The sequence below is a fragment of the Oncorhynchus kisutch genome, linkage group LG15 (genome assembly GCF_002021735.2).
Source record: "Oncorhynchus kisutch isolate 150728-3 linkage group LG15, Okis_V2, whole genome shotgun sequence".
NCBI lineage: Eukaryota > Metazoa > Chordata > Actinopteri > Salmoniformes > Salmonidae > Oncorhynchus > Oncorhynchus kisutch.
This window is the reverse complement of record NC_034188.2, coordinates 8,708,671-8,722,981: the sequence shown is the minus strand read 5'-3', so window position 1 is coordinate 8,722,981 and position 14,311 is coordinate 8,708,671. Positions and strand designations below refer to the sequence as shown.

The 14,311-nt window shown below is 50.9% G+C and overlaps 1 protein-coding gene across 1 annotated transcript in view; it reads right to left on the bottom strand.

Annotated features, from left to right (window-relative positions):
• LOC109878025 (START domain-containing protein 10-like) overlaps positions 1 to 14,311 on the bottom strand; it is a 37,824-nt gene that overhangs the window by 3,792 nt on the left and 19,721 nt on the right. The window contains exon 5 of the mRNA XM_020470257.2: positions 11,993 to 12,045. Within this exon, the coding sequence (XP_020325846.1) occupies positions 11,993 to 12,045 (53 nt within the window). The remainder of the gene's footprint in view (positions 1 to 11,992; positions 12,046 to 14,311) is intronic.

Below are 14,311 nucleotides of genomic sequence, written 5' to 3'. Positions count from 1 at the left end.
AAACGCTCTAACCACTAGGCTAGCTGCTGGTTACTGGCCAAACGCTCTAACCACTAGGCTAGCTGCTGGTTACTGGCCAAACGCTCTAACCACTAGGCTACCTGCTGGTTACTGGCCAAACGCTCTAACCACTAGGCTACCTGCTGGTTACTAGTCCAACGCTCTAACCACTAGGCTAGCTGCTGGTTACTAGCCAAACGCTCTAACCACTAGGCTAGCTGCTGGTTACTGGCCAAACGCTCTAACCACTAGGCTACCTGCTGGTTACTAGTCCAACGCTCTAACCACTAGGCTACCTGCTGGTTACTGGCCAAATGCTCTAACCACTAGGCTAGCTGCTGGTTACTGGCCAAACGCTCTAACCACTAGGCTACCTGCTGGTTACTGGCCAAACGCTCTAACCACTAGGCTAGCTGCTGGTTACTGGCCAAACGCTCTAACCACTAGGCTATCTGCTGGTTACTGGCCAAACGCTCTAACCACTAGGCTACCTGCTGGTTACTGGCCAAACGCTCTAACCACTAGGCTACCTGCTGGTTACTGGCCAAACGCTCTAACCACTAGGCTACCTGCTGGTTACTGGCCAAACACTCTAACCACTAGGCTACCTGCTGGTTACTGGCCAAACGCTCTAACCACTAGGCTACCTGCTGGTTACTGGCCAAACGCTCTAACCACTAGGCTAGCTGCTGGTTACTGGCCAAACGCTCTAACCACTAGGCTAGCTGCTGGTTACTGGCCAAACGCTCTAACCACTAGGCTATCTGCTGGTTACTGGCCAAACGCTCTAACCACTAGGCTATCTGCTGGTTACTGGCCAAACGCTCTAACCACTAGGCTACCTGCTGGTTACTAGTCCAACGCTCTAACCACTAGGCTACCTGCTGGTTACTGGCCAAATGCTCTAACCACTAGGCTAGCTGCTGGTTACTGGCCAAACGCTCTAACCACTAGGCTACCTGCTGGTTACTGGCCAAACGCTCTAACCACTAGGCTAGCTGCTGGTTACTGGCCAAACGCTCTAACCACTAGGCTAGCTGCTGGTTACTGGCCAAACGCTCTAACCACTAGGCTATCTGCTGGTTACTGGCCAAACGCTCTAACCACTAGGCTACCTGCTGGTTACTGGCCAAACGCTCTAACCACTAGGCTACCTGCTGGTTACTGGCCAAACGCTCTAACCACAAGGCTACCTGCTGGTTACTGGCCAAACACTCTAACCACTAGGCTACCTGCTGGTTACTGGCCAAACGCTCTAACCACTAGGCTACCTGCTGGTTACTGGCCAAACGCTCTAACCACTAGGCTAGCTGCTGGTTACTGGCCAAACGCTCTAACCACTAGGCTAGCTGCTGGTTACTGGCCAAACGCTCTAACCACTAGGCTATCTGCTGGTTACTGGCCAAACGCTCTAACCACTAGGCTATCTGCTGGTTACTGGCCAAACGCTCTAACCACTAGGCTACCTGCTGGTTACTAGCCAAACGCTCTAACCACTAGGCTAGCTGCTGGTTACTGGCCAAACGCTCTAACCACTAGGCTAGCTGCTGGTTACTGGCCAAACGCTCTAACCACTAGGCTACCTGCTGGTTACTGGCCAAACGCTCTAACCACTAGGCTACCTGCTGGTTCCTGGCCAAACGCTCTAACCACTAGGCTACCTGCTGGTTACTGGCCCAACACTCTAACCACTAGGCTACCTGCTGGTTACTGGCCAAACGCTCTAACCACTAGGCTACCTGCTGGTTACTGGCCAAACGCTCTAACCACTAGGCTAGCTGCTGGTTACTGGCCAAACGCTCTAACCACTAGGCTACCTGCTGGTTACTGGCCAAACGCTCTAACCACTAGGCTAGCTGCTGGTTACTGGCCAAACGCTCTAACCACTAGGCTACCTGCTGGTTACTGGCCAAACGCTCTAACCACTAGGCTACCTGCTGGTTACTGGCCAAACGCTCTAACCACTAGGCTACCTGCTGGTTACTGGCCAAACGCTCTAACCACTAGGCTACCTGCTGGTTACTGGCCAAACGCTCTAACCACTAGGCTACCTGCTGGTTACTGGCCAAACGCTCTAACCACTAGGCTAGCTGCTGGTTACTGGCCAAACGCTCTAACCACTAGGCTACCTACCCCCTCTACACTCTAACCACTAGGCTAGCTGCTGGTTACTGGCCCAACTCTCTAACCACTAGGCTACCTGCTGGTTACTGGCCCAACTCTCTAACCACTAGGCTACCTGCTGGTTACTGGCCCAACTCTCTAACCACTAGGCTACCTGCTGGTTACTGGCCAAACGCTCTAACCACTAGGCTAGCTGCTGGTTACTGGCCCAACTCTCTAACCACTAGGCTACCTGCTGGTTACTGGCCAAACGCTCTAACCACTAGGCTACCTGCTGGTTACTGGCCCAACTCTCTAACCACTAGGCTACCTGCTGGTTACTGGCCCAACTCTCTAACCACTAGGCTACCTGCTGGTTACTGGCCCAACTCTCTAACCACTAGGCTAGCTGCTGGTTACTGGCCCAACTCTCTAACCACTAGGCTACCTGCTGGTTACTGGCCCAACTTTCTAACCACTAGGCTAGCTGCTGGTTACTGGCCCAACTCTCTAACCACTAGGCTACCTGCTGGTTACTGGCCCAACTCTCTAACCACTAGGCTACCCCCTCTACACTCTAACCACTAGGCTACCTGCCGCCCCTACACTCTAACCACTAGGCTACCTACCCCCTCTACACTCTAACCACTAGGCTACCTGCCACCTCTACACTCTAACCACTAGGCTACCCTGCCTCCTCTACACTCTAACCACTAGACTACCTGCCACCTCTACACTCTAACCACTAGGCTAGCTGCCGCCCCTACACTCTAACCACTAGGCTACCTACCCCCTCTACACTCTAACCACTAGGCTACCTGCCACCTTTACACTCTAACCACTAGGCTACCTACCCCCTCTACACTCTAACCACTAGGCTACCTGCCACCTCTACACTCTAACCACTAGGCTACCCCCTCTACACTCTAACCACTAGGCTACCTGCCACCTCTACACTCTAACCACTAGGCTACCTGCCACCTCTACACTCTAACCACTAGGCTCCCTGCCACCTCTACACTCTAACCACTAGGCTCCCTGCCACCTCTACACTCTAACCACTAGGCTACCTGCCACCTCTACACTCTAACCACTAGGCTACCCTGCCACCTCTACACTCTAACCACTAGGCTACCTACCCCCTCTACACTCTAACCACTAGGCTACCCTGCCACCTCTACACTCTAACCACTAGGCTACCCTGCCACCTCTACACTCTAACCACTAGGCTACCTGCCACCTCTACACTCTAACCACTAGGCTACCCTGCCACCTCTACACTCTAACCACTAGGCTACCTGCCACCTCTACACTCTAACCACTAGGCTACCTGCCACCTCTACACTCTAACCACTAGGCTACCTGCTGGTTACTGGTCCAACACTCTAACCACTAGGCTACCTGCTGGTTACTGGCCAAACGCTCTAACCACTAGGCTACCTGCTGGTTACTGGCCAAACGCTCTAACCACTAGGCTAGCTGCTGGTTACTGGCCAAACGCTCTAACCACTAGGCTACCTGCTGGTTACTGGCCAAACGCTCTAACCACTAGGCTAGCTGCTGGTTACTGGCCAAACGCTCTAACCACTAGGCTACCTGCTGGTTACTGGCCAAACGCTCTAACCACTAGGCTACCTGCTGGTTACTGGCCAAACGCTCTAACCACTAGGCTACCTGCTGGTTACTGGCCAAACGCTCTAACCACTAGGCTACCTGCTGGTTACTGGCCAAACGCTCTAACCACTAGGCTACCTGCTGGTTACTGGCCAAACGCTCTAACCACTAGGCTAGCTGCTGGTTACTGGCCAAACGCTCTAACCACTAGGCTACCTACCCCCTCTACACTCTAACCACTAGGCTAGCTGCTGGTTACTGGCCCAACTCTCTAACCACTAGGCTACCTGCTGGTTACTGGCCCAACTCTCTAACCACTAGGCTACCTGCTGGTTACTGGCCCAACTCTCTAACCACTAGGCTACCTGCTGGTTACTGGCCAAACGCTCTAACCACTAGGCTAGCTGCTGGTTACTGGCCCAACTCTCTAACCACTAGGCTACCTGCTGGTTACTGGCCAAACGCTCTAACCACTAGGCTACCTGCTGGTTACTGGCCCAACTCTCTAACCACTAGGCTACCTGCTGGTTACTGGCCCAACTCTCTAACCACTAGGCTACCTGCTGGTTACTGGCCCAACTCTCTAACCACTAGGCTAGCTGCTGGTTACTGGCCCAACTCTCTAACCACTAGGCTACCTGCTGGTTACTGGCCCAACTTTCTAACCACTAGGCTAGCTGCTGGTTACTGGCCCAACTCTCTAACCACTAGGCTACCTGCTGGTTACTGGCCCAACTCTCTAACCACTAGGCTACCCCCTCTACACTCTAACCACTAGGCTACCTGCCGCCCCTACACTCTAACCACTAGGCTACCTACCCCCTCTACACTCTAACCACTAGGCTACCTGCCACCTCTACACTCTAACCACTAGGCTACCCTGCCTCCTCTACACTCTAACCACTAGACTACCTGCCACCTCTACACTCTAACCACTAGGCTAGCTGCCGCCCCTACACTCTAACCACTAGGCTACCTACCCCCTCTACACTCTAACCACTAGGCTACCTGCCACCTTTACACTCTAACCACTAGGCTACCTACCCCCTCTACACTCTAACCACTAGGCTACCTGCCACCTCTACACTCTAACCACTAGGCTACCCCCTCTACACTCTAACCACTAGGCTACCTGCTGGTTACTGGCCCAACTCTCTAACCACTAGGCTACCTGCTGGTTACTGGCCCAACTCTCTAACCACTAGGCTACCTGCTGGTTACTGGCCCAACTCTCTAACCACTAGGCTAGCTGCTGGTTACTGGCCCAACTCTCTAACCACTAGGCTACCTGCTGGTTACTGGCCCAACTTTCTAACCACTAGGCTAGCTGCTGGTTACTGGCCCAACTCTCTAACCACTAGGCTACCTGCTGGTTACTGGCCCAACTCTCTAACCACTAGGCTACCCCCTCTACACTCTAACCACTAGGCTACCTGCCGCCCCTACACTCTAACCACTAGGCTACCTACCCCCTCTACACTCTAACCACTAGGCTACCTGCCACCTCTACACTCTAACCACTAGGCTACCCTGCCTCCTCTACACTCTAACCACTAGACTACCTGCCACCTCTACACTCTAACCACTAGGCTAGCTGCCGCCCCTACACTCTAACCACTAGGCTACCTACCCCCTCTACACTCTAACCACTAGGCTACCTGCCACCTTTACACTCTAACCACTAGGCTACCTACCCCCTCTACACTCTAACCACTAGGCTACCTGCCACCTCTACACTCTAACCACTAGGCTACCCCCTCTACACTCTAACCACTAGGCTACCCCCTCTACACTCTAACCACTAGGCTACCTGCCACCTCTACACTCTAACCACTAGGCTCCCTGCCACCTCTACACTCTAACCACTAGGCTCCCTGCCACCTCTACACTCTAACCACTAGGCTACCTGCCACCTCTACACTCTAACCACTAGGCTACCCTGCCACCTCTACACTCTAACCACTAGGCTACCTACCCCCTCTACACTCTAACCACTAGGCTACCCTGCCACCTCTACACTCTAACCACTAGGCTACCCTGCCACCTCTACACTCTAACCACTAGGCTACCTGCCACCTCTACACTCTAACCACTAGGCTACCCTGCCACCTCTACACTCTAACCACTAGGCTACCTGCCACCTCTACACTCTAACCACTAGGCTACCTGCCACCTCTACACTCTAACCACTAGGCTACCTGCTGGTTACTGGCCCAACACTCTAACCACTAGGCTACCTGCTGGTTACTGGCCAAACACTCTAACCACTAGGCTAGCTGCTGGTTACTGGCCAAACGCTCTAACCACTAGGCTACCTGCTGGTTACTGGCCAAACGCTCTAACCACTAGGCTAGCTGCTGGTTACTGGCCAAACGCTCTAACCACTAGGCTACCTGCTGGTTACTGGCCAAACGCTCTAACCACTAGGCTACCTGCTGGTTACTGGCCAAACGCTCTAACCACTAGGCTACCTGCTGGTTACTGGCCAAACGCTCTAACCACTAGGCTACCTGCTGGTTACTGGCCAAACGCTCTAACCACTAGGCTACCTGCTGGTTACTGGCCAAACGCTCTAACCACTAGGCTAGCTGCTGGTTACTGGCCAAACGCTCTAACCACTAGGCTACCTACCCCCTCTACACTCTAACCACTAGGCTAGCTGCTGGTTACTGGCCCAACTCTCTAACCACTAGGCTACCTGCTGGTTACTGGCCCAACTCTCTAACCACTAGGCTACCTGCTGGTTACTGGCCCAACTCTCTAACCACTAGGCTACCTGCTGGTTACTGGCCAAACGCTCTAACCACTAGGCTAGCTGCTGGTTACTGGCCCAACTCTCTAACCACTAGGCTACCTGCTGGTTACTGGCCAAACGCTCTAACCACTAGGCTACCTGCTGGTTACTGGCCCAACTCTCTAACCACTAGGCTACCTGCTGGTTACTGGCCCAACTCTCTAACCACTAGGCTACCTGCTGGTTACTGGCCCAACTCTCTAACCACTAGGCTAGCTGCTGGTTACTGGCCCAACTCTCTAACCACTAGGCTACCTGCTGGTTACTGGCCCAACTTTCTAACCACTAGGCTAGCTGCTGGTTACTGGCCCAACTCTCTAACCACTAGGCTACCTGCTGGTTACTGGCCCAACTCTCTAACCACTAGGCTACCCCCTCTACACTCTAACCACTAGGCTACCTGCCGCCCCTACACTCTAACCACTAGGCTACCTACCCCCTCTACACTCTAACCACTAGGCTACCTGCCACCTCTACACTCTAACCACTAGGCTACCCTGCCTCCTCTACACTCTAACCACTAGACTACCTGCCACCTCTACACTCTAACCACTAGGCTAGCTGCCGCCCCTACACTCTAACCACTAGGCTACCTACCCCCTCTACACTCTAACCACTAGGCTACCTGCCACCTTTACACTCTAACCACTAGGCTACCTACCCCCTCTACACTCTAACCACTAGGCTACCTGCCACCTCTACACTCTAACCACTAGGCTACCCCCTCTACACTCTAACCACTAGGCTACCTGCCACCTCTACACTCTAACCACTAGGCTACCTGCCACCTCTACACTCTAACCACTAGGCTCCCTGCCACCTCTACACTCTAACCACTAGGCTCCCTGCCACCTCTACACTCTAACCACTAGGCTACCTGCCACCTCTACACTCTAACCACTAGGCTACCCTGCCACCTCTACACTCTAACCACTAGGCTACCTACCCCCTCTACACTCTAACCACTAGGCTACCCTGCCACCTCTACACTCTAACCACTAGGCTACCCTGCCACCTCTACACTCTAACCACTAGGCTACCTGCCACCTCTACACTCTAACCACTAGGCTACCCTGCCACCTCTACACTCTAACCACTAGGCTACCTGCCACCTCTACACTCTAACCACTAGGCTACCTGCCACCTCTACACTCTAACCACTAGGCTACCTGCCACCTCTACACTCTAACCACTAGGCTACCCCCTCTACACTCTAACCACTACGCTACCCCCTCTACACTCTAACCACTAGGCTACCTACCCCCTCTACACTCTAACCACTAGGCTACCTGCCACCTCTACACTCTAACCACTACGCTACCCCCTCTACACTCTAACCACTAGGCTACCTACCCCCTCTACACTCTAACCACTACGCTACCCCCTCTACACTCTAACCACTAGGCTACCCCCTCTACACTCTAACCACTAGGCTACCTACCCCCTCTACACTCTAACCACTAGGCTACCTGCTGGTTACTGGCCAAACGCTCTAACCACTAGGCTACCTGCTGGTTACTGGCCAAACGCTCTAACCACTAGGCTAGCTGCTGGTTACTGGCCAAACGCTCTAACCACTAGGCTACCTACCCCCTCTACACTCTAACCACTAGGCTAGCTGCTGGTTACTGGCCCAACTCTCTAACCACTAGGCTACCTGCCACCTCTACACTCTAACCACTAGGCTACCTGCCACCTCTACACTCTAACCACTAGGCTACCTGCCACCTCTACACTCTAACCACTAGGCTACCCCCTCTACACTCTAACCACTACGCTACCCCCTCTACACTCTAACCACTAGGCTACCTACCCCCTCTACACTCTAACCACTAGGCTACCTGCCACCTCTACACTCTAACCACTACGCTACCCCCTCTACACTCTAACCACTAGGCTACCTACCCCCTCTACACTCTAACCACTACGCTACCCCCTCTACACTCTAACCACTAGGCTACCCCCTCTACACTCTAACCACTAGGCTACCTACCCCCTCTACACTCTAACCACTAGGCTACCTGCTGGTTACTGGCCAAACGCTCTAACCACTAGGCTACCTGCTGGTTACTGGCCAAACGCTCTAACCACTAGGCTAGCTGCTGGTTACTGGCCAAACGCTCTAACCACTAGGCTACCTACCCCCTCTACACTCTAACACTAGGCTAGCTGCTGGTTACTGGCCCAACTCTCTAACCACTAGGCTACCTGCTGGTTACTGGCCCAACTCTCTAACCACTAGGCTACCTGCTGGTTACTGGCCCAACTCTCTAACCACTAGGCTACCTGCTGGTTACTGGCCAAACGCTCTAACCACTAGGCTAGCTGCTGGTTACTGGCCCAACTCTCTAACCACTAGGCTATCTGCTGGCCCAACTCTCTAACCACTAGGCTACCTGCTGGTTACTGGCCCAACTCTCTAACCACTAGGCTACCTGCTGGTTACTGGCCCAACTCTCTAACCACTAGGCTAGCTGCTGGTTACTGGCCCAACTCTCTAACCACTAGGCTACCTGCTGGTTACTGGCCCAACTTTCTAACCACTAGGCTAGCTGCTGGTTACTGGCCCAACTCTGTAACCACTAGGCTACCTGCTGGTTACTGGCCCAACTCTCTAACCACTAGGCTACCTGCCACCTCTACACTCTAACCACTAGGCTACCTGCCACCTCTACACTCTAACCACTAGGCTACCTACCCCCTCTACACTCTAACCACTAGGCTACCTGCTGGTTACTGGCCAAACGCTCTAACCACTAGGCTACCTGCTGGTTACTGGCCAAACGCTCTAACCACTAGGCTAGCTGCTGGTTACTGGCCAAACGCTCTAACCACTAGGCTACCTACCCCCTCTACACTCTAACCACTAGGCTAGCTGCTGGTTACTGGCCCAACTCTCTAACCACTAGGCTACCTGCCACCTCTACACTCTAACCACTAGGCTACCTGCCACCTCTACACTCTAACCACTAGGCTACCTGCCACCTCTACACTCTAACCACTAGGCTACCCCCTCTACACTCTAACCACTACGCTACCCCCTCTACACTCTAACCACTAGGCTACCTACCCCCTCTACACTCTAACCACTAGGCTACCTGCCACCTCTACACTCTAACCACTACGCTACCCCCTCTACACTCTAACCACTAGGCTACCTACCCCCTCTACACTCTAACCACTACGCTACCCCCTCTACACTCTAACCACTAGGCTACCCCCTCTACACTCTAACCACTAGGCTACCTACCCCCTCTACACTCTAACCACTAGGCTACCTGCTGGTTACTGGCCAAACGCTCTAACCACTAGGCTACCTGCTGGTTACTGGCCAAACGCTCTAACCACTAGGCTAGCTGCTGGTTACTGGCCAAACGCTCTAACCACTAGGCTACCTACCCCCTCTACACTCTAACCACTAGGCTAGCTGCTGGTTACTGGCCCAACTCTCTAACCACTAGGCTACCTGCTGGTTACTGGCCCAACTCTCTAACCACTAGGCTACCTGCTGGTTACTGGCCCAACTCTCTAACCACTAGGCTACCTGCTGGTTACTGGCCAAACGCTCTAACCACTAGGCTAGCTGCTGGTTACTGGCCCAACTCTCTAACCACTAGGCTATCTGCTGGCCCAACTCTCTAACCACTAGGCTACCTGCTGGTTACTGGCCCAACTCTCTAACCACTAGGCTACCTGCTGGTTACTGGCCCAACTCTCTAACCACTAGGCTAGCTGCTGGTTACTGGCCCAACTCTCTAACCACTAGGCTACCTGCTGGTTACTGGCCCAACTTTCTAACCACTAGGCTAGCTGCTGGTTACTGGCCCAACTCTGTAACCACTAGGCTACCTGCTGGTTACTGGCCCAACTCTCTAACCACTAGGCTACCCCCTCTACACTCTAACCACTAGGCTACCTGCCGCCCCTACACTCTAACCACTAGGCTACCTACCCCCTCTACACTCTAACCACTAGGCTACCTGCCACCTCTACACTCTAACCACTAGGCTACCCTGCCTCCTCTACACTCTAACCACTAGACTACCTGCCACCTCTACACTCTAACCACTAGGCTAGCTGCCGCCCCTACACTCTAACCACTAGGCTACCTACCCCCTCTACACTCTAACCACTAGGCTACCTGCCACCTTTACACTCTAACCACTAGGCTACCTACCCCCTCTACACTCTAACCACTAGGCTACCTGCCACCTCTACACTCTAACCACTAGGCTACCCCCTCTACACTCTAACCACTAGGCTACCTGCCACCTCTACACTCTAACCACTAGGCTACCTGCCACCTCTACACTCTAACCACTAGGCTCCCTGCCACCTCTACACTCTAACCACTAGGCTCCCTGCCACCTCTACACTCTAACCACTAGGCTACCTGCCACCTCTACACTCTAACCACTAGGCTACCCTGCCACCTCTACACTCTAACCACTAGGCTACCTACCCCCTCTACACTCTAACCACTAGGCTACCCTGCCACCTCTACACTCTAACCACTAGGCTACCCTGCCACCTCTACACTCTAACCACTAGGCTACCTGCCACCTCTACACTCTAACCACTAGGCTACCCTGCCACCTCTACACTCTAACCACTAGGCTACCTGCCACCTCTACACTCTAACCACTAGGCTACCTGCCACCTCTACACTCTAACCACTAGGCTACCTGCCACCTCTACACTCTAACCACTAGGCTACCCCCTCTACACTCTAACCACTACGCTACCCCCTCTACACTCTAACCACTAGGCTACCTACCCCCTCTACACTCTAACCACTAGGCTACCTGCCACCTCTACACTCTAACCACTACGCTACCCCCTCTACACTCTAACCACTAGGCTACCTACCCCCTCTACACTCTAACCACTACGCTACCCCCTCTACACTCTAACCACTAGGCTACCCCCTCTACACTCTAACCACTAGGCTACCTGCCACCTCTACACTCTAACCACTACGCTACCCCCTCTACACTCTAACCACTAGGCTACCTACCCCCTCTACACTCTAACCACTAGGCTACCTGCCACCTCTACACTCTAACCACTAGGCTAGCTGCCACCTCTACACTCTAACCACTAGGCTACCCTGCCACCTCTACACTCTAACCACTAGGCTAGCTGCCGTCTTGCAGCCAAGTTCTGAAGGCTTTTATAAGTAGGCAATAAACAAAATAATGATTAGTTTATAAATAGTTTATAAATGTGTAATAAACACTTATAACACCATGGTGTTATCTTTCATGGTATTCTTGATAGTGATTTTGGAATCAAAACAAGTCAAAACATCTTTGGGAAGTGCACTAACTTCCTGAAACCACTAGATAGAGACAGAGGTATCAAATCATATAGGCCACCCTTGTGCTTTGTTAGGCACACTCTCTCTTCTTCTCGGGTTTCAAGATAACACATTACCAAAACAGATTGATAATAATAATAATATTAAAATGATAATATTACCTTTGGTGCTACGAACTGAGAAGCTCTATTCACCACCCACTTGGGAAGGGAACCTGCAAGTCCAAACCAAAAACATGAAACAGGTTTCTGTCCAGACAGTGGCAAGTCAAATTCAAGGACTTTCAAGTACTTTTTCAAGCACTAATACATATTTTCAACGACTATCAATTTGTAAATAGTTCTTAGAATTCAATTGTTTCTAGTTGCCACCCGATGGCAGTATATCGCAAAAACCTCATGGAAATAAGAACATACAACAACAACAAAAAACACTTAGTATTCATCACTACCTTACTAGTTCTACTCAATAATACGTTGTTTTACTACTTATTTACTACATAAGTGGTAAGTCAGTGCTGATGATGTTGTACTTTGAGAAGTGATGAGCAGAGTTTTGTTCCATGTCTACTGGTGAACCAACATTTCCTATTCACACTACTACACAATTCCACCTGAATGACTGTAATAGCTACGGAAAAAGCGTCCTAACGTCCGACTGGCAACTTTGTGTGTTCCGGCGGGAGAAGGGCAGGTGGGCTGTGTGAGGAAAACAGCACATGAACGGCCACCAGAACGGCAGGAGCACGGTTTCCGCTTGATAAAGCGGAATATCGCGGGCGACCTGTCAACGAGGCCATTGGCAAAACAGCTCTGGAAGCTGTTGCAGAGAACAAGTAACATAATGTAGAACTGGCGTTAGCAGGACGGAGCGGTGTGTCTTCCCCCAATCATGTGGCTCTTCACCAGTGCTCGCAATGTCAAAGTCTGACGCATTTTTTGCAACATATACGGTGTGGGTTGGTTGGGTCCAGTGATGTAGTGGTAAAAAATGCTGGGTAAACTATACTGAACAAAAATATAAAACGCAACATGTAAAGTGTTGGTCCCATGTTTTCAAAAACATGAGCTGACGCACACCCAGAAAAGAACGTTTGTGTGGAGGTGCTGACTAACGGCGAATAAACTATAAACTATCAAAATAAAGAAAGTCTCACACTTCATGTATAAACTCCCAGCAATTTAATGGGTATTTACCAACGTTTCGGCATCACCGTGGCTTCCTCAGGGTCTTGTTTTAATGAATTGAAATGTAAAAAATCCCTGAAATATTCCATAAACATAAAAGGAATCTATATTTTCCCGGGATCTTAGCTATCAATGTGACGTTTGACGTCCCCTAACCAGTCAGTTCTGTACCTGCTTGGCTGAGTGGCAGTGTGTGTGGAATGAGCGAGCTCTCCTGGCAACCACAGGGCGAAACGTGAGGAAATAAAACTCTGGTTGTCTACCTGGAAATTAATTCCCAAGACCAATATTTTTTTTTTTATAATATTGTTCAGAAACACATTTTGATCATTATCTGTTCTCCTCTCATTTTAATTCAAATACTTTTAAAGTACCAACTTGAGAAAATGTCTTATTACAGGACTTGACTCCAGTACTTGAATTTCAGTGCCTTGTGAGAACCCTGATGAAAGTTTAACACCAATACAAACTATTTCTATTAGGCAGACCTATGAAAAAAATGTGTTTTTCTCTCTTTAATAAAACACACTGCTTGCTTCCTGTTGATATAGTTCCTACAGTAAGGACAGTATACAGAACAGAAGTGTTGATATAGTTCCTGCAGGACCCCTGGTTTACAGTAAGGACAGTATACAGTATATATAGTTCATGAAGGACCTCTGGTTTACAGTATACAGTAGATATAGTTCATGCAGGACCCCTGATTTACAGTAAGGACAGTATACAGTAGATATAGTTCATGCAGGACCTCTGGTTTACAGTAAGGACAGTATACATTAGATATAGTTCATGCAGGACCCCTGGTTTACAGTAAGGACAGTATACAGTAGATATAGTTCATGCAGGACCTCTGGTTTACAGTAAGGACAGTATACATTAGATATAGTTCATGCAGGACCTCTGGTTTACAGTAAGGACAGTATACATTAGATATAGTTCATGCAGGACCTCTGGTTTACAGTAAGGACAGTATACAGTAGATATAGTTCATGCAGGACCTCTGGTTTACAGTAAGGACAGTATACAGTAGATATAGAGTTTCTTCACATTCAAGGACAGAAATGAGGCTAGACTGTTGTTAAATGACAACGTGGCACACAGAGTAGTTGTCGACAATGTGGTGATCTGCTGCACCCTGCCATTGGGTTTACAAAAGGTGCAAGAGAAGACATACTGTATACTACAGTGAAACGGTCTCTCCACACTTTAATCAGATGCAATGTCAGCATTTAAATGGTTAAACTCTCTGTCAGTAATGGCATTCTTTAAAACACGGCCGTTAAAAGCACCTTA